The sequence below is a fragment of the Pelobates fuscus genome, chromosome 4 (assembly GCF_036172605.1).
Source record: "Pelobates fuscus isolate aPelFus1 chromosome 4, aPelFus1.pri, whole genome shotgun sequence".
NCBI classification, from domain to species: Eukaryota; Metazoa; Chordata; class Amphibia; order Anura; family Pelobatidae; genus Pelobates; species Pelobates fuscus.
The window spans coordinates 346,785,607-346,810,312 of record NC_086320.1 but is presented as its reverse complement, the minus strand read 5'-3'; the positions used below and the strand labels follow the sequence as shown (position 1 = coordinate 346,810,312).

The 24,706-nt window shown below is 38.1% G+C and overlaps 1 protein-coding gene across 1 annotated transcript in view; it reads right to left on the bottom strand.

The window, feature by feature from the left end:
• Positions 1 to 24,706, bottom strand: part of PLXDC2 (plexin domain containing 2) — a 520,796-nt gene that overhangs the window by 85,923 nt on the left and 410,167 nt on the right. Inside the window, exons 8-9 of the mRNA XM_063452523.1 lie at positions 21,999 to 22,094; positions 21,035 to 21,116 (exon numbers count right to left, since the gene is read on the bottom strand). Coding sequence (XP_063308593.1) covers positions 21,035 to 21,116; positions 21,999 to 22,094 — 178 coding nt within the window. The remainder of the gene's footprint in view (positions 1 to 21,034; positions 21,117 to 21,998; positions 22,095 to 24,706) is intronic.

The following is a 24,706-nucleotide window of genomic DNA, read 5'->3' as shown; positions in this document are numbered from 1 at the left end:
CCCAGAGGGCCGCCTGGGTCTGTGGTGGGTTGCTTGTATCCTCCTGCTCCGGTTCCGTGCGTGAGCTGGTGGCCCTTCGCTACGGCTCAGTGTTTTGCCTGTCGGGATGGTGCGGTGGGTGTTTTTCTCCCGCCTCCGACTCTTACGTTTTGCCACCCTCCGCTGGTGTGGCTGGCCCCAGGGGTTTTACCCCTGATGCCCTCAGTGCAGTGGGGCCCCGAGTACGGGGCGTTGTAGTTAGGGGTGCCGAGTCGTCTCGTGGGAGTTTCCCAGGTTTCCCCTCTGCTTGATCCGTGCGTCTCATAAGCTCTGTTTTGCTTAGCTTAGTTGGCTGTAAGAGTGCCATCAATTTAGCCCAAAAGTCTTCAAAGAGTATATCGATTGAGTCTCTCTCCTCTATGTCTGTGCCCAGACTAGGTAGTGGTTGCTCATTTAGTTTTGCTAGGTCACTCTTGTCTGCCCTAAAGGCTGCCTTGCTTGAAAGAGTTGCGGGCATGGTCGGGAGTTGTAGGGCTCGAGGTTCTCCATCTGGCGGGGACCGGGATATCCCCCACCGGTCCATAGGGGGGGACGGGAAGTGTGTACTCGCGTGGTGCTGGCTGCAATTGGAGGGAAAGCGGCAGTTCTTCTCCTCCGCCTCCTTTGGTGGGCCTCAGTTTGCCGTGGCAGTGCCCGGTCGTCCCGGGTGTCGAGTGCGGCATCATTCGATTCCGGACAGGTTCCCCCATGCCGTGGGTCAGGTCCCAGGAGGATTGGGGCTCTGTAGCTCGATTAATCCACAGATTTAGGGTTCGTGTGGCGGGAGCTCTAGCAGAGCACGTCCAGCCAGCTCGTTGGTTAGGCTCCACCCCAGTCTATATTTTTAACAGGTATTTAGACAACGGTCCCCCCTAATTATTTTTAGGATGAAGGGGGTAGGTAGGGTAATTTTTCTGGTGGGATAGGGGTGACTAGGGATTTGGGGACCCCTAGTCATCTGGGGGGGATTTTTATTTATGGCCCCCATCCACCGCTCAGGGGTGGGGGCCGGGGGGAGGGCAGTAGGTCCCCCCCTTATTGTTATTTAGGGCCCCCACCCGCTGCGCAGGGGTGCGGGCCAGGAGGAGGACATTAGGTCCCCCTTTATTGTTATTTAGGGCCCCCACGCACCGCTCAGGGGTGGGGGCCGGGCGGGGAGGACAGTAGGTTCCCACCCTATTGGTACTTAGGGCCCCCACCTGCCGCTCAGGGGTGGGAGCCAGGGGGGCATTAGGTCCCCCCTTTAGTTTAAATGCCCCCACTCGTGCGTCACGGGTGGAGACTCAGGAGGGGTGATTTTTTTATTTTTTTTAACAGTCAGCAGCCTAAGGCTGCTCACTGTTTAATAGACACGTCCCTGCTCGCGGTATAGCGAGTAGAAGCAAAATGTACTAATACTAAGTGACCAGCTTCTATAGAGGCTGAGTCATTTGCTGCACTGGCCAATCACAGCCATGACATTAGTAGGCATGGCTTTGATGGCTTCTAAGGGCACATGAGTCAAACGCTTGTTGATTGGCTGCCCTGCAGCCTTTCAAAACATGTCATTAAATCGCCTAACACCGAACTCCAACCGAACATACAGTGATATGTCCGTGTTTGGGTCCAGGGTCCAAAAAACTTAATAATCGGTACGAACCTGAACTTTTCAGTTCGGGTTCGCTCAACTCTAATAGTATTGTATAAGAAGGGTGGATTAGACACAAAATGAGTGCCTTTGTAAAATAAAGAGAGTTTTGAGAAGATTAGGAGATGGAGATGATACTTTTACAAGTTGTATTAAAGGAAAGGGATCAGAGGAAGACTAAAGACCATGGTATAATGGAGAAGGAAGAGCTGAAGTGGTGACAATGTGATTTTCACAGGAATAAGGCATCACCAGTCAGAGAGTTTGTGATTAAAAATTAGTATATTATATTGGCAAAGTATATTGAACAAAACATAACTTATTAAAACACACAAATATTTTAAATTTAACATATATTTCCAATTATTTGGGAAATAATTTGCCTACACCTTTTTTTAACGATCAACCCATTTTCATGCCTGCCTGATGTATCCTTTGGCATTTTGGAATGGGTTCCTTACAGTGCTGAACTGGTCCATTGGGATACTGGGAAATTTCCTGGTGGAACTTTTTGCAGTGCTGGTGGTGCCGTTGTACTGCACTAGGTGAGCGGCTTCTCAGCCTACCGCTAGTGCTGCAATGTGTCACTCTCCCTTGGCGCCAAGCAGCCACTAGAAATACATTGCCCAGTGCAGTGTGTCAGCTGCCTGCAGCTTTACATGAATGTGAAGGGGGTAAGGGGGGAACGACCATTGAGGGAGTTCCAATCCATATGTGCATTGCCAGCAATGCTCCCTCGCAATTCCTATACCCCACAATACAACTCCTATTCCCACACACTACTTTCGCTTTTAACCCACAATAAATCCTAGACTAGAATGCACATGTGTGAACAACGACTTCACTGTGCTAGTCAGTGTTGGTGCTAGACACCGTTGAGTGAGCATTTGTACTGCGTGTCCGTCACATTCAAAATGACTGAGCGAATAGAGCAACAAATCTGCATCAAATTGTGTTAAGCTTGAACATTCCTCCGCTGAAAAACTATCCGGACGATTTAGAAGGTTTTCCAGGACGATGCAATGAGTGCCACACAAATAAAAGTGTGGCACACATGCTTCTAAGATTTGGCACCATTCAACTTCTGGCTTTTCCCCAAAACTAAAGTCACCTTTGAAAGGGAAGAGATTTCAGACCGTTGATGAGATTCAGGTAAATACGACGAGGCAGCTATTTACAACAAAGGATTTTGTAGAGTGTTTTGAACAGTGGAAGAGAGGCTGAGAGAACTGTGTGAGGTCCCAAGATGCCTACTTTGAAAGGGACTGAGGCGCCATTGTCCACTATTTTCCATGTACAATGTTATTTGTATCAATGTTTTTTGTATATATAAATAAATGTATTGATATACATGTCTATATGCATAACATGCTCAGAAATGAAACCAACACATACCATATATATGTAGTGAGCATTTAGTCTTATTACTAGATGCACATGATAACATTTCTATTGTGAAGAGCAGTCATATGACTTCAAAATAAACAAGACAACTTTTTTTTAGTTGTGCAACAGCATGCAGTCACCATTTTATTCCCATTACCAAATGTTCCTTAATATGTCAAGGTCATAGAAATATTGAAATACTGAAATATTGATGATATGCTAAAGTATGCTTGCTTAAAATCAAGCAGTTCTTTTGTTTATTTTGAAGCCCTATGAGTGCTTTCCTTCATGTTGAAGAAATTATTTTCGATTTCAAGTTATCTTTTGCACCTGTGTATTTGTACACTGTACTGGCGCAGTGTATAATAGGGTCGGTATAAAATTTAGTTCCAGGGCTGCTTTTAGATCCAAGTCCAGCTTTGGATCCCTTGCACAACATCACTGGACAACAACCTCACTGCTTAAAAAGTGTCCACTTGTTTCCACAAGGAAAAAGAAAAAGGATATACCAAGTCTGAATAATTCCACAGTACCGATCTGATGTTTTCCTTGTCATTCTTAGGAACCAATTGACATCACATTACTTAGTGCTTAGTTTTGGTGATTGGGGAGGGCGGCTAGCAATGGGAAAGTGTGAAGTGCTTAAAAATATATATGTTTATATCTATTAGTAACCCTAATTTTAGCACAAAACAGGGTAATAAGTAACGGATAGGTAAATGAGTCCAATAAATAAGAGATGACATAATATTTAAGTATCAGATACAGGGCCGTCTTTAACGCGGGGCAAACGGGGCAGCTGCCCCGGGCCCAGTTGCTCCTGGGGGGCCCAGAGCAGCTGCCCAGGGTCCTAATCATATTATAGACGGCCCTGATCAGATAGCATTTCAAAAATGCATTGTTTCTTAAAGTAGAATAATAATCCTGATCTTTAAGTAAATCGGAATAAAATTTTTTTTTCTCCTAAAGTGTAAAGCAAAGTTTAAGACAATGATGCATAATGGATTAACACATCCAGAAACATTAAATAGGTGTGCCAGAATAGAGAAAGACCTTAGCCCAAAACTGACAAGATAATGACCATGTTAAATCAAGATTAAAGAATATCTGACAAATTAATGCAAGTAAGATCACTTATACCAAAGGAAGAGGTGGCACAAATCCAAATGTGTGGGAAAGAGTCAACTCTTTGTGTTAAGACTAAATAAATTAAAAAGGAAGAAAAAAAACCACACGTAATTTTCAAGCCAGTGAATGGAGATCTCCTGGCACCACAACAACTTAATTCCAATGAAGTGGTTATGGTATCCTGAGTTTTACTTTAAACAAGTCTAGTATATATTCTACTCTGTGAATTCCATGAACATATTACACTATGACCTCTTCTATTATTTGTATAGAATTTTGAAACATACCACAGTACACATATATTGCAACACATATTATTGTTTGATTAATATTTTGTAGTGGACTTAAAAAAAATAATTAGCCAATCTGTTACTCTGACAGTAGAGATGTCCCGAACAGTTCGCCGGCGAACATAGCTTGTTCGCGGTCGCCGCGGCGGGCGAACATATGCGATGTTCGGTCCGCCCCCTATTCGTCATAGAGGTGGGAGGGTCTGGGAGGGAGGGTCTGCTGCTGATTGGCTGGAATGTGTCTGCTGACTGTGAGGTACAGGGTCAAAGTTTACTCAAAGATGACGAATAGGGGGCGGACCGAACATCGCATATGTTCGCCCGCTGCGGCGACCGCGAACAAGCTATGTTCGCCAGCGAATAGATCCCGGCGAACTGTTCAGGACATCTCTATCTGACAGTAATTGTAGTTTTGCCAGTACATATAATTATAATGCATAAATATAAAGTTAATTTTTACAATGTGATAATTTCTTACTTCTATATTATTATTTCTTCCAAATCTTATGCAAAGGAAAGCAGGAAATTAACCTGTCACAACATAAAAGGGACTTTGTGCAATATCTTAAGCCATTGGCACACACTCTTTATTTTTAAGAACATCACATTCTAAAAGAAGATAAATAGAAGATAGTTGCATTTTTGTGCATGTTTTGTTACATGCCAGACAGTTTTCTGACAATGTCATTGCCAATAGTCTGAGCTTGCGAATAGCCTAAAATAAACTTTAATGGACAATGTTTCAACACAGCCAAGTACAGAAAATTCACCTTAAAAAGCTCTACGTGTTCTAGATGCACAAAATAAAGTATGTAAGAACGTCAGAGTCTTTTTTGACAAAGCATTGTTTGGACTTGTATTAGCATACGAAAAATAGTAAACTCAATCAATTCAATATAAATAAACATTTAAATGGAAATAATAGGAGAAGAAAAACACATTTTACGTATGTATTTTAAACTATAATTTTCCAACGTACCTGATTAATAATTGATTATTGATTATTGTATGATTATATTATTATTGGTCCCCCACAGTTCAGGATATCATTTCATAATAAAATGGCTACTGAAGGTATTCACATGTATTGCATTTCATTTTCTTTATCAAGATGAATGTAAAAGAAACATTGTTTTATTTTTTATATAATATAAACTGACGTGAAATGAAGTTCTCTAAAATAATTTATTTTGCTTTACATATTCTAGCTGTATTTTTATTACGAAATTATTTTTTACACTGTGAATGTGACCAATAAATAGTTCACAGTGGATTTACACGCTCCCATTTTGTTCTGGGAAGAGTAAATAGCTATGATTAAGATTCAGTCTAATTAATCGAAATGCCATTTCTCAGCGGTTCGGGGTTATGAGTTGAGGACTGATATCTGTGTTTGTTCAAGTCGAGTTATGCATTCTGCTTACAGCCTTTTCATTCTGCTTAATGTTGCAAAGGGCATTTGTATAAGTAAATATGAGTTTAGAAACGTTCAATACTTTAGAATGAACATATATTTGTTATATATTTTAAATATAATTATATTAACTGAAAGCCAGACACCTCAACAAGATAAGATGCCATATATTTAATATTAATATCTGCTTTCTCTGAATTTCTGTGATTAATACAGTCTGACTGGAAGCTATTTTCTTTTAAAGCTTGAATGATTTATTTATTTTATTTTAGAGAGAATTATTGATATTTGTCCATGAATCCTATTGATGTCAGAGACATACCATTTTTTGTATGTTTCATAAAGGGCATGGTTCTACTGAAGACTGCATAGGATGACATTGGAAAAAAATGTAATATCCCAGCAACTTTAAGGCTTCACTTCACACAACCAGAATCACCATTCTCTTAATTTTTTATCTCCCAGCAACTTTAAGCAACTTTACTGAAGCTTGGAAGATACTCCACATCATGTATTCCTATTTTGTCACCATATTATCATTTGTTACTATAGCATTGTTACATTTATACCTGTAGCTTGCCACTGTAATTTTCTGTGCATGCCATTTGTTCATTTATTTTTTGACGTTGAATTATTCCACCAATATTTGAAGTACACACACTTATTGACATTTTTGCCTGATAGAATTTGGTTGGTAAACTATTTAATGGTATACAACAAATGTTTACTCTACCCCCTCCCAGCTTCTCTATCCCGTGTCCCTCCTAGTCATAAATACCTTTCATATAACTGTATCATCTCTATCTCTGTTTCTTAGGCCTCTCTTCACACACCCAGAACCAAGCAATACCGATTCTCCACATTTTCTCTAAGAACGCACTGTGTCAATTGATCACTCTTTACTGTAGAGACAGCTTTCTATGAATGAATAGTTATCGTATAATTCTAAAACATTAATAATATATATATACACAGTTTTGGGTTATGGCCACCATCAAGGAGTAAAGTTGATCCTGCAGTAGTATAGCAGAAAGTGCTTGCCATGAGCATCTGTTATCGTGATGTATTGTACGTCTATGCCTACATTTAGCCTGGGGAACCCTACAATACAAGTATTATTATTATTATTATTATTATTATTGTATAATATCATGAGGTTTGTTTGAGTTTTGTTCATTATCTGACATGGGATAGACTTACTCCATTGACAGATGGAATGAGGGAGAAACTATGGATAAAGTTAAGATAAACAATAAATATAAAAAGCAACCTGGAAAGAGGAGACACGTGAAGAATTGAGGACTGTTAATGGTGCATAAAATCACAATAAATTAAATCAAGCAAGAAAAAACACACAAGTGAGTGAGGAATGATTTGACAAAATTCTGACAGTAAGGCTTTTTTTTTTTGGTACTACAGAAAAGAGATAATCAATATTACCAACATATAATATTTATCGTTTAATTTCCATATCTCAAGGGGATGACTTCAATCTCTAACAACACAAAATTAAAAAAACACACTCACACAAAAATATGTAAATATATACAGACACTGATCAATAACAACATTAAAACAACTGAAAGGGGAATTGAATAAAATTGCTTATATCATTACAATAGCACCTGTCAAGGGGTGGGATATATTAGGCAGCATGTGAAGAGTCCGTAGTTGAATTACATGTGTAGCAAGAAGGAAGAATGGGTTTAGGCAGGTGGTTTTAATGTTGTGGCTGACCAGTGTATATATACATATATAGTAGAAATATGGTTTAACCCACAGACAAAGCAGCAACAACTATTAAAAAGAATTCAATAAGAATCAGTGGCTTTGGAAACAGATTACTTCAAGGCAGAAGATGAATGATTAATGTATCACTAGTGCTGCAGTCAATTAATTAGTGGACGTGCTATGATCTGTCTGGGCCCTGCATGCTTTACTCCAGCACAGTCAGTAGTATCACCAACTGTTTGAAGCCACTCAACACAGACTGACGCCAGAACATTTTTATTTATTTATTTGTATCTTGACTAGAAGCTATAAATTCAAAGATCCTTATCAAGAACATCCAACAATATCTCTTCCTTTTTTTTTTTTAATTTCACAGCATTATTACCTTATTTGTGAATATTTTTCACTATATTAGATTAAAACTAATAGGTATTTTGACAAATATAAGATAAATATAAATATAAAAAAAACAGTTCTAAACTTCCCAGCACCTGGCAATTTGTAAAATGAAAATATTATTATGGATTTAATTTTTATATTATGTTAAGTAATCCATTAGTCTGAATGCATTATGGTAGGAATTCACTACAAGAGCTCAAAATGTAAAATAGAACAAAAATACAAAATCCTGCATTTGTCGCAAATAACCATTTATAGCTTTAACGGTGAGCTATCGCTAAAGTAGAATGTTAGCAAGGAAGGGCAGGAAGGATTGTTGTAATTATAATTTTCTAGACTAAAGAAGATTAATTAAAAAAAATAATGTAAAATAACCTACATATTGCATCTATGAATAGTTACCTAAAATTCCCCTTAACCCCTTAAGGACACATGACATGTGTGACATGTCATGATTCCCTTTTATTCCAGAAGTTTGGTCCTTAAGGGGTTAAAGGGAAACTTCACACTTAAAGCACTTTAGCTTGCTTAACCCCTTAAGGACCAAACTTCTGGAATAAAAGGGAATCATGACATGTCAGGCACGTCATGTGTCCTTAAGGGGTTAAAGGGACACTACAGGCACCAAATCAACTTCATCTAAATCCAGGGGGCACCCTTACCTCAAGGGGTTAAACTGACTGACTGATTGACTGATAGCTGACCACTCTCAGCCAATCAGCGGCTCACCTGCCCGACGGCACCCTGTGCTACCTGTAAGTGAAAATTCAGAAGACAGATGCTGCCAGGCGGAGAGCAGACATCACCGCGAGAGGCAACTTAGGGGAGAACAGTTTAACCCCAAGAAGTAGGAGTGCCCCTGGGGTCCTCCTGGCATCATACCAACTTCATTTAGATTAAGTTGTTTTGGTAACTGGAGTGTCCCTTTAAGTGTTTTATTTTTAAAGAGTGTGAACATTTTTCATTTAACAAAAAAAATACAGATTTCAGTAGAAATTGGCACTTTTATAAATTAACCTTGTTACATTACTATGGCTGTCAAAAAGACAATCAGTCCTGTTACCTCCTGGTTTCTTAACTCAGTGAAGCTAAACTCAAGAGGCAGGGAATTGCCCAGAGCATCTTGGAAAGTTTGTGATTGGAAAGCCACAGAAAGTCTGGGCAAGGTTAGATAAGAGACAAGAGATCTGCAGTTTTTGCTAGCCATTCGAAAATATAACCCTACTGAAAAAATCCATACTTCAGTGCATGCATGTTTTTTATATCTACTAAATATTTAAATAAATAAATGTTTTACCATTGAAGTTCCTTTAAAAACAATTTAATGAAAGTTATGATTTCAGTGTATGTAATGTTCCTTAGAAGTGAGCATTTTGTTTCTGATCTTAGCCTTCACCTGTTATACAGTGATGAATAATAGCTCCCACTGAGGACTCATGACAAGACTTAAATGGACCGCAGGGAATTTGCAATGTTTAGATCCTGGTAACACAAATACTAGACCAAAATCACAAACATAGAATTCTATAGACTATATATAACTTTCTTCTTGTTTGGCGTATACAATGACGTCATTCCCTATGATAGCATATGACAATGGCTAATTGTTAACCCCTTTACTAACAAAACTGTGTATACACATTTGCAAATATGCTTCCATTCCACAGTGGTGTGTATGCATGATTGGCACACTTGTACATGAAATTGATTAATTATGAACAAATTGTGTTTCCTAAGTGTTGTTTTACTACTTCTAAGCAGCTTGAAAAGTAGCGCTGCCATTAGCTGTAGCGCTGCATACATCTGCCTAAGTGATGAATATAGAGATACTTGGTGAACAAAGTGTAAGCATGGGGAAAGTGGCAAATTTGGTAATTTGAGTTCTAGATAATTACCTTGGCATGTGTAGCATGTGTAGGGAAATGTATCATATGGTTAGGTTTGTATCATATGAAGAACTCAGCAAAATATTCAAATGTAGATTTTTTTTTTTTTTTTTAAATCTAGCTTGTAACTTTTATTTGAAATGAACTAAGCTACATGGGGCACATGTGCTAAAAAACAAAACAAAACAAAACAAAAATGTAATCTCTGGCCTACACATCAAAGACGTGTGTGAAACAAAAAAAAAACAAAACACGTTTTTGAATTAAGAAATGAAAGTTATGCAAAACAGAAAATGCATTTCTTTATATAAATGTAATAATGAATGTAATATACTGCAATAAAGTCCAGTGAATGTATCTTCTTACGGTAGTTGTTTTTGCCATAATAAATTAAAAGCTTACTTACTAAAAAACCTGACTCATAACTATGGAAATGTAATATAACCAAAAAAAATGTGTTTTTTTAAGCTACCAATCAGGGTGTAAATTGTTGTGCTGACAAATAGAAAAAATATTCAGAATCTGGAGTCGTTTCAGGATATGTAAGATTCTACTTTCTGGAATCTAATAACTTTAAAACCATATTGCAAGAGTGGAAATCTGTGCTATCTAAAAGACACAGATAAATGTCAGTAGTCTTTTTAATTTTCTAATTTTCCCAACAGTCTTAAAGACAAAAAAAAAAAGTTCATGATTTTGATGAATTTCAACGAAACAATCTCTAAAAAATAGGATGCAACAGATTGGAGAAATACTTTAGTAAAAAAAATATCTGCAATGTCACATAGCTTAGCAAAAATGAAAAACACTCTTGGGTATTTTAAAGAAATGCAGTTGGGTATGACACTAGATTGATGATTCAATCTCTTTGTGTTGATTACAACTTCGGCAAATATATTTTATGCATTTGCTCTGGGAAATAACATACTGTATCTGTGTCCATTCTCTATAAGTTACAGAGAAAGCTGGCAAAAAAAAAGAAATATCTCATGGTTTAAGCTGAGAGCAATATTCTTTACGGCATCATGCAATGAGAATTCATTCAAGGATTTAAAAAGGAATGCGTGTTTTAATATATTCCAACTAACTTTAGTTTAGATATGTTTGACCTTAGTTTCTTTATAAATAAATGCAAAATGCATAAAATAAATAAAAAAAAAAATAAATAAAAAATAGACAAGAACAGTTGCCTCCACTGTAGCACATGGTCAGTTCAGCTTAAAAAAAAACTGTTTTTAATCTTCCACTTGCATTGTTCAAGAGCCTATGTGGCGCACATAATACAGTGCAGCTTAATAGCAGCTAGGGAAAGAGGTAACAGAGAAGGACTTATTTGCAGGCTGCAATAGCAGCTTCAATACCCTTAGACATATTGATGTATTGTTTTAGAAAGGCAGCTGCATTTACTGTAACTTTTTAGTGGTATATTTTAAATTAGTGACAGCTATCTTGGACAAGTCAGAATCATTTTTAAGACAGGCATATCTTTTGTTAATATATTTTCCAAAAGTAAGATCTGTGATGAGTCATGGGTTGACGAAAGCTGTCATATTTCATACTCAACATATTTGCACATTGATTTACTAAGCATTGTAAAAAGCCCCTACTGTAGAAAATGTAGCCAGTTGAAAGACCTGTGATATTTACTATACCACCTTGCAGGTTGGCTTCTGGGTGTTAATGATCGTAGGTAGCAGACCTTATTTCTTATTTTAGTGCAGTCTCTGCACAGTGATGTAAATATAACTGGAGCAAGTCTGTGAATAATAGCTGCAAACAGCAACACTTCATTTTTGCAGCCATAAATAGGAAAAGCTGTTAAAGAATACATGCTGGTGTCTGCGAAAACCTAAAATGTATAAACAGACGTGTATCAGTGTATCAAGAGTTTAACCCTTTCGTTGGTGCAGCATAATGCAATGTGATCTGTTAGTCTTTTCTGATGCATTAAAAGTTAAACTATATTCATAATGTAATAAAAGCTTAGCCTTGAAGTCCCCGTAAAATTAAAGTGCACTGATTGTCTTTATCTTTTAAAAATAAATAATTTCAAAAATGCGTCCATTCTACTCCATTATATTAGGTATAAAACCATCCAATCTACTTTACCCCTTCATTGGCTGCATGCATTAAAGGACCTGTAAATCCCCAGCCCTGAACAGGTTACCTCTTTACAAACTGTGCCAATAGATGTCCAGTCTCTTGGGCCATTAAATGTTACCATTTAAATGGGTTACCTCTTTAATATATAATCAGTGAAACTCTACTGGTTACAGGCTTGGTCAGATTGGGCCACCAGGATACCGGGAAATCTTCTAATGACACGGCTTAACTTTGGGTCGGTACATGGCTGTCTAGTCTCCCATCCTGCTGTTCACAACATGTAGCATGGCTGAGCCATGGAATGGTGTAGAGGAGCTTCTGTTCCCCTACTCAGCCTGACAGGAAGTACTCTCAGGTTGCACCAAACAGCTTCCTGTCAGACCAGGGACAGGAAACAGGAGCTCCTTCTTCACAGTTTGCCGCTCAGCCATGTTACAAACACCAGCAGACATGGGGGGGAGGGGTTACCATGGAGTGGGTTTTAAATTGTAAGTTATCTTTTTCGTCTCTACATCTGCACACTATACTGGCGTGGCACATTATTGGGGTGGTATACACTTTTTTCCCCAGAGCTGATTTTTGTTATCAGTCGGGCCCTAGCTAGAGGTCTCAATAGCAGTAGTCACCGCCCCAATAATATGTCGATTTACGTTGTACATACTTTGTACATACTGAGCATTCAAGGTGGGAAATACCATTATATAGGCCTCTCCCACCTTGAATATTTTGTAAGAGCACTGTGATTAATTGGCTTAGAAGATGATCAATCCCAGTGTTCCAATGGACTAGTTTTGCTTCAGATTGGGTTCCAATTCTGGAATTGATAGATTAGGCAACAGTTTGGTAAATGTCATAGTATAGTAAAATTGTTAAATTATCTCTGAAATGTTGCCTCCAAATTGCCCTAATGGATTCCTAAAGAATTTTTAGAAAAAACTTTATTGTGACTTACCATCAGAAAATATAACTAGTTAAATATAAATTTATATCAACATGCTATACCTTTTGCTTAGAGGTACAGATTTACTCCCCAGGAGAGTTTTAAGATTTAGCTATTTTCCTAAAATAAGTAATGTGAGAAAAAGTAGAATACCTATATTAATTTCTAAGTTAACATTTCATTAGTTTGTAAATGTTTTAGACGTATATAGTGCATTGCTGGCTAAATTAATTGCGACATACCATCAACATCTGAAGACTTTGTACAGTTGGTTGTACAGCTTGGTCTAAGAATATTAGTTAAGTGTCAATTCCTAATTCAAACCAAATTAGCCAAAATGTTATGCCTCAAATATTTTACAATGCACACTGGCCTTTTCTAAAATATTTGTGTTAAAGATTACTATAAACAGAAGAGTCCACAGAACCACAAAACCTATGCACTCCAATCTACAAATAACAAAATACTACTTAACCCCCATTCTTCGATTGTACAAACAAAGAAACCTGCAGGCAAATGCATTTAAACTGTTCTCTCTTCAAGATAAAGATTCATTAAATGTAAATGTATCTGGGTCACCCAACAACCCTTTCAATAAATTTCCAAAAGGGGGCCTATATTCTCTTAAGGAACAGTTACATCAATATTTCAGTTGTTTTCAGATACATTTGACATGTTCTCCTGCATTAATGAGAAAATAATTGGTTGGCTAGACTCCTTGGTTTTGCACCCCTCCCTGTCACAGGTGCCTCATCCCAGGGCCCTATCTGTCAACATTAAAGTTGCTGTTTAGTGGATAGGTAAGTGTGCTAGATCTTGTGTAGTGTATAATTTGGCCTCCAGCAGCACCCCATTTATGCATGTTCAGGTGAGTGCAGCCTCCCCCCCCCCCCCCCGTTTCAGATATATATATATATCTGAAACGGAGAGGGGGGGGGTGGGGGGGGGGAGGCTGCACTCATGTATATATATATTTTGGAGTCTAGCCAACTCCTTTGCACCCCTCCCTGTCACAGGTAGCTCATCCCAGGGCCCTATTTAGCCTTGCACTGCAGAGAGTCAAGATGGATTTTTTCCCCAAGTAAGTGGTTTAATCTCATAAGAGCAGACATTAGGCTGTTAGAGTAGGACCTGCCAAAGATGGGGTACATTGACGTTGTAGCAGGCTAATGCAATGTATAATCATATAATGTAACTAAACCCCCATTATTTTTGCCTAGATTAGGTGTTTTAAAAAAAAAAACATAAAATCTGTCAACATTGAAGTTGCTGTTTAGTGGATAGGTGAGTGCGCTGGATCTTGTGTATTGTATAATTTGGCCCCCAGCAGCACCCCATTTATGCATGTTCAGGTGAGTACAGCCCCCTGGTTTCATTTGATTATATTTTAGGTACACTTTAAAAAGGAATTAATATTAAGGCCATATTAAAAGGGAGGTCGAATCAACACCCAACAGGTGGACTCGGCAACATTATGGCAATTTAGTTCCTTTGTCAACCTGGCCTGTGTAATTTATATATTTAAGTGAATCTATTGGTTTATCATTGCTGCTTGCAGTGTGCAGTGTCACATCAACATTGGTTAGTAGCACCACTTATCCAACCAAAACCCATGCCTGAGAGCAACCTCTGATTTCACATATGAATATGAATCTCTAAAAGTGTTCTGAGGTAGGTTTAGCTTTTCAAATGGTCTATTGTGGTTATGTCAATAATATGGTCCATCTGACCAATGAGGACTTAAAGATGGCTGCCCCCACAAAGTAACAGTAATCTAGAAATTCCTTGAATAGAGGTATTAACTTTGGCAATACAATAACAGATACACAGGCATTTCTACATGACATTTTTTTCACTTTGAATGATATTAAACAATATTCCTTTAGATGCACACTTTGCCAAACCTCGCACAGACCTTCAGTGACATCTTTTCTTATCCTGATTTCTACACTTTACATACCAATGGAATTAAACAAAAACAGTTTGTCTTACTACTCTAATACCTTTTATCTTGCATTCAATGGACATATCAAATAAGATACTTAATTAAGGTTATTATTATTAGTAGTAGTATTAAAGGAGTCAGCACATTTGAGAAGATAATTTTGTACCAGCTTTTACAGTCACTTTCATTAACATCTCTAGTGAAATACAATGTTTGAGAGAGAACATTGTTCATTTAACATTTTCTATAACTCCAATTTTTGCCACTCTGCATGAAGGTTGCTTTGCATATAAAATCTTCCATTATTAAATGCAAATATCTGTACAGTATTATGCAGTTTGTGCACACAAATTATCTTGTTACATTAAAAGAGCCCTCGGAATGGATATGGAGATGTTGGGTGTAGAGTAATTTTCCGCTCCATAAACTAAGATAAGAGACACGTTATCTCTGGCTATCAGGAATGGGTTGCATACACTATATTTTTACATTATACCTGTTTAATTATACTATTAAGTATCCAATAAGAGGTTTAGCTCAGCAGAAATAAATAAGTTTACCATTATAATATGAAATGAAAAAAGTTACAAAGTTTTGGCGGCATTGAGAGAGATGTTATTTTAATTATCAGGATAACAATTTTGAGATATATCAATGTGTCAGGGTCAACTAGGTGGAATCAAACACCCTTGTGAATAAAATGAAAGGTACATTAATAATCATTTTTTGTCGTCATGATTAGCACAGGCATCTTCTTGGAGGAGTATCTGAGAAAGGGTAAAAGGAGTAAACACTGTAATAAAGGAATGACCAATACCACCCCAATAGAGATGTCGCGAACATAAAATTTTCAGTTCGCAAACGCGGATTTCCGTAAATGTTCGCGAACGGGTGAACCGGGCGAACCGCCATAGACTTCAACAGGCAGGCAAATTTTAAAACCCACAGGGATTCTTTCTGGCCACAATAGTGATGGAAAAGTTGTTTCAAGGGGGAATAACACCTGGACTGTGGCATGCCGGAGGGGGATCCATGGCAAAACTCCAATGGAAAATTACATAGTTGATGCAGAGTCTGGTTTTAATCCATAAAGGGCATAAATCACCTAACATTCCTAAATTTTTGGAATAACGTGCTTTAAAACATCAGGTATGATGTTGTATCGATCAGGTAGTGTAAGGGTTACGCTCGCTTCACAGTGACAGACCAAACTCCCCGTTTAACGCACTGCAAACAACCGCAAACAGTCCATTTGCACAACCGCAAACTCCCCATTTGCACAAGGTTGGATACCAAGCTAGCCATGTCCCGTTCCTTGTCCTCACTGATGTCATTGAAGGTCTCTTCCTCCACCCAGCCACGTACAACACCAAGGGTTCCCGAAAGGTGACAACAAGCCCCCTGTATTTTTTTTTTTAAATGTACATTACTTTTACACCAGATATGAGTTGCACTGGTGTGACACTGTGCCCTGGCAGGCCCTGAAACGCACACGTGTGAAGGAAACTGACTGCTATTATTTTACAGTCAAATTTCTAGTTTTTTTTTTTTATGTACACTACTGTTACACCAGATATGAGTTGCACTGGTGTGACAATGTGCCCTGGCAGGCCCTGAAATGCACACATGTGAAGGAAACTGACTGCTATTATATTACAGTCAAAAAAGTTTGTTTTTTTTAAATGCAAGCTATTGTGACACCAGATATGAGTGGTGGCACTGGGCAAGTGGGCACAGTATACGCTGTGAGCCTGACACACACGCTGGCAGGCAGGCAACTGCAATTAGATTACACAGGAAAAAAAAAAAAAAAAAGCAGACTGATGTTCTAGCCCTAAAAAGGGCTTTTTGGGGTGCTGTCCTTACAGCAGAGATCAGATGAGTCCTTCAGGACTGTAGTGGACACTTAATACACTAGCCTAGCTATCGATTTCCCTATTAAATCAGCAGCAGCTACACTGTCCCTCCTCTCACTAAGAATGCAGCTTCCGGGGGGCGGGGCCTAGCTGTCATGGAGGATAGACGCACTTCGTGTGAGCTCCCTCAATATCTCACTTTAAGCAGCTATCAACAAGCGAATTTCACCCCAGAAGGGGATGACCCAGCAATGTTGCTCCTACCTGACTGACCCGACATGCTTAATAGCGGTCAGCAACTCGACAGAGTCTTACTTACCTCCGCGTGGCAAGTGTGGCCTGGTGCTCACTGGGCGGGAGAGGCGGCAGATCTCCCGATCCTGGGATGCCCAGGAGCAGCTACTTCCCGTCAGGAGCTCCGTTATCCCCCCCCACGGACCGGTGGGGTTATCCCGGACAACCCCTGAGAGACTGTCTGGAACTAATGGACGCACAGAGCACAGCCGCTAAGGCTGACATACTCATCTGCGACTCTCCCAATATGGCGGCAGCCGCGTGTCCTCCTGGTACCAGCAAAGCATGGCAGGATATTGAGTCTAAGCTGGACAGACTTTAATCAATTTTGGAAGCAAATAACAAGCAGGAAGCCCCAACAAGCTCCACCACAGCTAAGCGAAGCAGTCCCCATTAAAATCCACCAACGCAAAAGGTGTCGAAGACGGGACCGGAGGCACAAACAGAAATGCAGAGCCTGCCCCACGTCAAGCACTCGCCTCCAGTCCACCTTAAGCCACCACAATCCCGCACCGGACGTGAAGCACCACCGGGACAGATCCGACCACCCGACAAAACAAGCTTCCACCACCTCAAGCCACGAACCCGGCACTCAGCCAGAGACTTGCCTTTGTTGTTCCAGGTATCAGGGACTCCCAGGGTCTGCACCTGGCGCCCAGAGGGGATCGGATGAGCACAAGCAGTAAACAGCAGCCTGCCAAGCATGTCCCACTATAGCCGATCCTCCACACCATGCCTTTGATCACATGAACTGCTCTCTGCACATTAACTAATCGTAAAGTAGCAAGCGTTTAAACAAGTCATTATTTCACCTCCTAAAGAGTTTATTGTCGTAGTTCCTTACATGCCTTTACCTTAACCGTTCATGTATTATGTTATTCACTAGTCTCATCTCATGGGGTGACTCACACTTGATTTATAACTAGTGGTGGAGCTGCTGATATAAATACACAGTTGATAACGTGCAAGCTACACCCTAAACATGACAGCCATCTTTCACAACAATGTACTGCTATATACTCATACCCTCAGTGCAACTAGCCATGATATACGCACGTCCAGCCTAGCATGATCAAATATAACACCCTTCTGTCTAAAAAAAAAATAATAATAATAAAAATAAACAAAAAAAATGCAGCTTCCGAATTAATCTAAAATGGATGCTTTCCAGGAGGTGGGAGGGTCTGGGAGGAAGGGTCTGCTGCTGATTGGTTGGAATGTGTCTGCTGACTGTGAGGTACAGGGTCAAAGTTTACTCAATGATGATGAATAGGGGGCGGACCGAACATCATATATGTTCGCCATCCGTGGCGAACGCGAACAAGCTATGTTCGCCAGGAACTATTCGCCAGCGAACCGTTCGGGACATCTCTACACCCCAATGAATATGCTCAGGAAACAATTAATAAAGTGCTTTTAGAGTGAGCCAACATGGATACCCGATACCCAATTTTAATCTTTAAAACTCTTACATGAACAAGAAGAAGAACGAGTCTTAAGATTTCAGTGATCTTTGAATGGAGGGAAATTGAGAATTTGTACTAGGGTTGCACAATGCAATGTGTTTCTACAACAGGATTCAAAAACATATTCTTTGTCACAGTGTCTTATTTTTTTTCTAGACTCTAAAAAAGCATGAGAATAAAACTAAAACTGGTGGTAACATAACATGTTAACAGTAACACAATAACGTTTTTAGTAGCTGTCTTTTCACTTTGTGGCTTTTTTGTCTCATTTGTTAGTTTATGCGCTATTTTCCTTTTTGTCCTTTTTATTCCAAAATATGGATTTTATTTTTCCCACATTTCTCCCCGTTTTAACCTCTTTGCCTCTTGTGTGTGCCTACATAGATGCACTGTCAGGTAGCATGGCAGAACATTAAGTGCACCAATATCAGATCAGTAGGGTAGTCTCTTAACAGGATTACAGTTCAAATGGACCTGAAATCTTAACTGTCGGATCACATGCATCTACTTATTTAAACACAATGTAGCACAATTCCAACCCCTCTGGTGTATCCCACATTGCGTTGATGCAGGACTCTCTCCTGAACTGATGTTTAAGCTTATAGAGATGGATTAAGATATTTTGTTTGCAACCTCTTCATTGACTGAAAATAATATTTTTATTTTCTTTTTCACAAGTCAACGCCCAAGTCTAGAACTGATTTTGTTTTGTGCAGGTTGGCTCTTGCATTGGCATACATCAAACTCCACAATGCTTTCTACTTACAGTGACAATTTCTCCCCAAATGTAGTCATGTTCATGAATAAGTTCAGCTTCCCTTTTATGTTGGACTAGATCTAAACAGTCTTGAAAATACATGCTTTAGTAAAGTCAGTTATCATCTTTGTAAAATGTTCTGCTTTAATGGCACACAATCTACCTAATTAAAGTAAGGAAATATTTATTGAAGACCAAGTATTTCATAGTACTAAGAACATCGAGCTATTCTCTGATGGTGTACGCTGAACGATACAGTCATCCAAGATAATAAAAGGGTCCATGACCTTCGCAAGAAAGGCAGAAGATAAATGTTCCCTGATGTTCTCTGTTCCACTTCTGTTCTTCTACTAATGAAGCACAAGGAGCAGAGATCAGTGCTTATTTCTTGATATGCTTTACTTGGCGTTATCCTGAAAACCTAATTTGTCTTTGGCTCTTAATCACTGGAGTTCAACACCGCTATGAAACAGTAAGCAAAATACTGAACTTTAACACCTTTACCTAATCCCATTGATTTTAAAGATCACCATTAAAAATTTGAGAATCAGTTTTTGCTTTATTTGCCAAATCCTTCGACCATTCATACTAACCTTTTTTTTGTATTTAATAACCGAAACATACAGTGGAATTTGCTGCTCCCCAGCCACAAAAGAATAGCCAAAACAACAAAAAATATGTTATGCACCATTAGAAATTTTGTGCACTATCCTGCCAAGATCTTTCAAGAGAAACTGCTGTCCTTGGGTTGCCAATACAACTTTTAATGAAATACAATTACTCTAGAGCACTAAATCTATACAGTCCTTTACATAAAAAAAAATTGTGGGGTACATTCAACACAAAACAACCCTAAATCATGTGATTTCTGCTATATGTTGGCTTGTCAAAAAATTCTTCATAGGAAAGAAAATTCACTCTTTCTTGGACAGATTTACATTCTTGCTAAATAGACCAACATTCTACAGACTTAACCATCTCATTGCTGGTCCAATACATTGTGACATGAATTAACTGTAAAATCGATTTGAAATCAAGGAAACAAAACTAGCACATTAAACTGGAGCTGCATTTAAAAAAAAAAAAAAAAAAAAAAGATTTCAGTTTAAGATATGATCACTGGCTCCGTCCAAATCGGCAACCCTCTTTAAATTACTGGCAGGTCAGTCTGGTGTGAATGCACACCAACCTGTCTGCCAATCATGTAAGGCCAGCCTATTGAGGGGACACCATGCAGGGAGCACCCTTTCAGTGTTCTCTGCAGGGTTCTAGTGCCATGAACGTAGCGCATTTATTGATACACTTGTGCTATTTTTGTTGGGGACCGTTCCCTGGTGTTCCCATACCTCCAAGGAACCAAGTCGGGATGGTGGTACAGGACCAGAAAATCAGGACTGTCTTGCCAAAATTGAAAATGTTGGGTGGCATGCTATTGCTCCTGCAAACTGTAGCTATAAATGTAGCAGGAGGGGCTGAGAAGTTTTTGGCTGTTTGAATATTACTCTCTGGGAAATCCCCAGACCTTAACAACTGGCCCTCAATCGATGGCTATTTGCTTGTTATGTTAAATTGCCAATATAGACCTACTTTCTTTTACTTCTCTATAAAAGCAAAATATTACTTATCCCAATCCCTAAATGAGATAGAATTGCATTGTGTGTATTAATATTATGAAAAGAGTGTGCGGAGAACTCAAGAGACTAAAACATAATTTTTACTGATATCTAATCATTGTCTGATAAGTGAAAAATGAAGTGCTGAGTGTACACAGGGGGAAATCCATTTTCACTGTACCTTTGGAGATTGCTACACCAGCTGCAGTCAAAGCCAATTTGGGAAGTGACACAAGTACTGCAGCTATTAAACTGGAGACAGGCTGAGAAAAGAAAAGTAATAAAATGTCAACTCATTTAAATATAAAAAATAAATGCAAAAGGACATACTTTAGAGGTTTTCACATAATAGGTGCCAGCATGACATATGGGAACATTCTGTATTTCTTATACTGATTTTAAGATCTGAAATAAAAAAAAACATAAGGAAAAGCCCGTAAGCTTTCTCTCAGGCATTAAATGACTTTGTCCCGGTAAATATAAATGCATTTGATAGAAAATGTCCACTCGAAGGTCTGCATTGAATCAAAGGTTAACATAAGTTGTACCTGGTATGAAAATGTGTTACTTTTGGCAAAAAATTTTTTCAAAAAATTAAAAAGCATTGTGCTATAATCTCTTTTTTCATGTTTATGATTTGCCTTCTATGATCTATAAAAAATAATAATAATAATCTTATAAATCCTATTCTATAGAGAATAGATTTTCAAGGCCAGGATTCTATTTTTAACAATGACAATTTAACCGCATACCCACACAGGAATTCCAGGATATCATTTTTTTTCTGATCACATTATTTTAAATGACTTTTGTCCTCATGATGTCCATCATCTTTCACATTGTTGTAGTTCAGAAAATATCAAAGTGTGCATTAGCATAAAATTACCATATAGTTTAAAAAACTCCTGTTTAAGCAATCAGTAGATAGTAGTTAGATAGATGACAGTCAGTCAAAAAGATAAACGCACTTCAAATGTCATGACATAAACACAATCTCCAAAATCAAAAATAATTATGGCACAAATATTCTATTCTTACGGTCTATTCTAAAGGTAATGGGAAAATTCTTATTTATAGGTTTATAGAGTGGTCTGTATACGTTAACTAATTGCTAAGTACCGAATTAGATTTACAATTTTACTCACTTGGCAGTGGTAGCATCTCAACAGCGGAGAAGTTGGTAATCTTTGACATTTCCAATTCCACTCTGTGGTATTCAAAAATTGTTCTTCTACGGACATCTAATAGGACAGAAAACGAAAATGGAATTCTAAAATACATTCGACGATTATATATTCTCATTTTAAAAGTTATTTTGTTAATCCTCTTAAACTGCAAACACTGAACATTACTGATTTAACTGCATGAGATTTTAAATCTCTGAAACTTATATTTATGGAATTAAATCATAGCAATGATACACATCAGGTGTAATAGTGCTGGTATCACATATTCTCTTTCTATGAGAGAAGGCCTGTAAAGCCTTTATGATTATTAGCATTTCTGCATTAATTGTACCATAAATGTGATTGTCATCTTAGATCCAATAATAACACATGATATTACCTTGGATATATACCTTGGGTTAAACCTTGGGTCAGGACTTCACAATTGTGTCCCCATGCTATCTAAGTGAATCCTCCGAAGGTTTTAACAGGTACATAATTATTTTAAGACCCCAGATGTCTGGTAACAAAGACTACTTACTGTTGCTCCCTTGTCTTCCTTAAAGTAAGAAAGATCTCTGACACTGGAAATATTCTGATAAGTCAATGTTATAGATTGTCTGCATATTTATTATGCTACATTTGCAAAATGAGTCACTGATGTAATGTTCTAGCAGAAGAATGGGTTGCTAAGCTAATGCCATCAACATACTTTTTGGTATCTTACAAGAAAGATTAAGGACCTCTGACCTAATGCAACAATTGTGGTCAAAGTGATAAGTCAACAGGAGGTCGTAACACCAACAAAGTCTCTAATTAAAGTCAGAATTCAATGAGAATTCTTTGTAAATTTCAAATTTCATCCAGAGTAGACATATTGAATGCATAGGTGACTAAGAGATTTTTTTTAGACTTTAAATATCAGAAAATCAGAGTACATCTCCACATGTACTGACCATATGGATGCGGTATTCACTCTAGTATAATTTGCGTTATTAAGAAGGGAATTGGATATATATAGTCCAATCAATAATACAAGATACAGTTGTGCATTACTTTAAAAAAAAAAAAAGAAGAAACTTTTAATCACCAGCAGTCTATTCTTCATCACACAGGTTTGTGAAGTGAATCCAGCCCCAATAAAAATATATTTCTGAGACTGTGGACTTCTTCATACAATGTCAAACAAATAATGTGCAGGTGGAAGAAATCAACACCTATCATACTAAGTCCATGGTGGTCAACTCACCAAATCTCTCAAAGAGCTCTCAAAGTCAAAGTCAAACTTGTATTTTCCAAGACCTCTCAAAGAACACTACAGTAACAATTAAGAATCTGCAAGCATAGTAGTAATGTGCATAGCAGCATAACAAGGGAACCACTTTTGCACAAAAAAATAAATAAATACAAGATTTATGAACCTGACCAGTACTGGAAAAATGTTCTGTGGATTTATGGTAAAAAAAAATACTAATTTTGAGGTGGATCGGGCTGCAAGCAAGAGGCTGTTTTGGTGCTGGATTACAGCTCAGGGTTGAATTTTAATTATTATTTTATAAAAGCAGGTCCCTAAATCTAAAAGACACCACTAGAGTAAAAATAATAATAAAAAAGTCTATTTTCCACTAAAGTGTTCCTTTAATAGTGATATGGCTGTTAAGTAGGTCTGCAAAAGAGATTGACAAATTGTTCCCTCAATGTCTTCATCAGTTTATCCTTGCTTTAGATGTGCAGTTCGTATTGACTTTGATGTGGCACTTAGCCTTCCTTTGCTCTACCTAAGACCTTTCTTTTATCCTCTATAGTTAGACTTATAAAAGTGTTAGCTAAGCAATTTTTTTCTGTTTAACAATCTCCTGTTAGTCTCGCTACAGGATTTATATATAGATTAAGGATTTCTAAGTGCCTTATTTTATTTATGCCACGTTAAAGGGGGTGATGCAGCCAGTCACCTTTCTAAGGAGAATTTAATGGGCTGTTTTATGTTATAAACCTAGTAAAAATAAGATGATATCTTTTTTTTTAAGTGTAATTAGCTTGGTGTGTCTGTCCTTTATGTCGGAAGAAAATATTAATTTCTATAGGGATAGTAAATCTTGGTTAAGGACATGAAATGTTCACCATACATGTTATATTTCGGTTAGCAAATTTTTAATAGTTTATAGCAAATGGGCAAATTCCCCCTCCCCCGCTTGACACTCCCAGCAGTAAATTCATTTTAAGTAAAGTAACTCTCTTCCTTAGACCCAAACCATGATTCCCTGCAACATGAAGGCCATTTAATTTTACTCTGCTCTTCCCACCCACCCTGGTTCTTTTTAACTATATAGTGTGCACCTCGCTATTACCTTCACATGTTATCAGCTGCTGCAGTTATACCATTAACTCTCTCTGCCATCACATACACATTCCTCTGCTACCTCTTGTCTCATCTCCACATTTTAACCTTTAGATTGTAAGCTATGGAGCAGGGCCCTCTACCTGTTGTATCGGTCTGTTCTTTTGCAGCTTTTACCAATGGTGCATACATTTGACAGATTTTACATATGTCATAATGGATGTAGGAGTCCTCTATATGGGTGAAGCTTCAGGGTCTGATGTGTTGTGGAGGGGAGAGGGGAGGCCAGCATCAAAAAATAATAATAATAATAATGATGATAATTAAATTACTTATAAATGTATCTGAT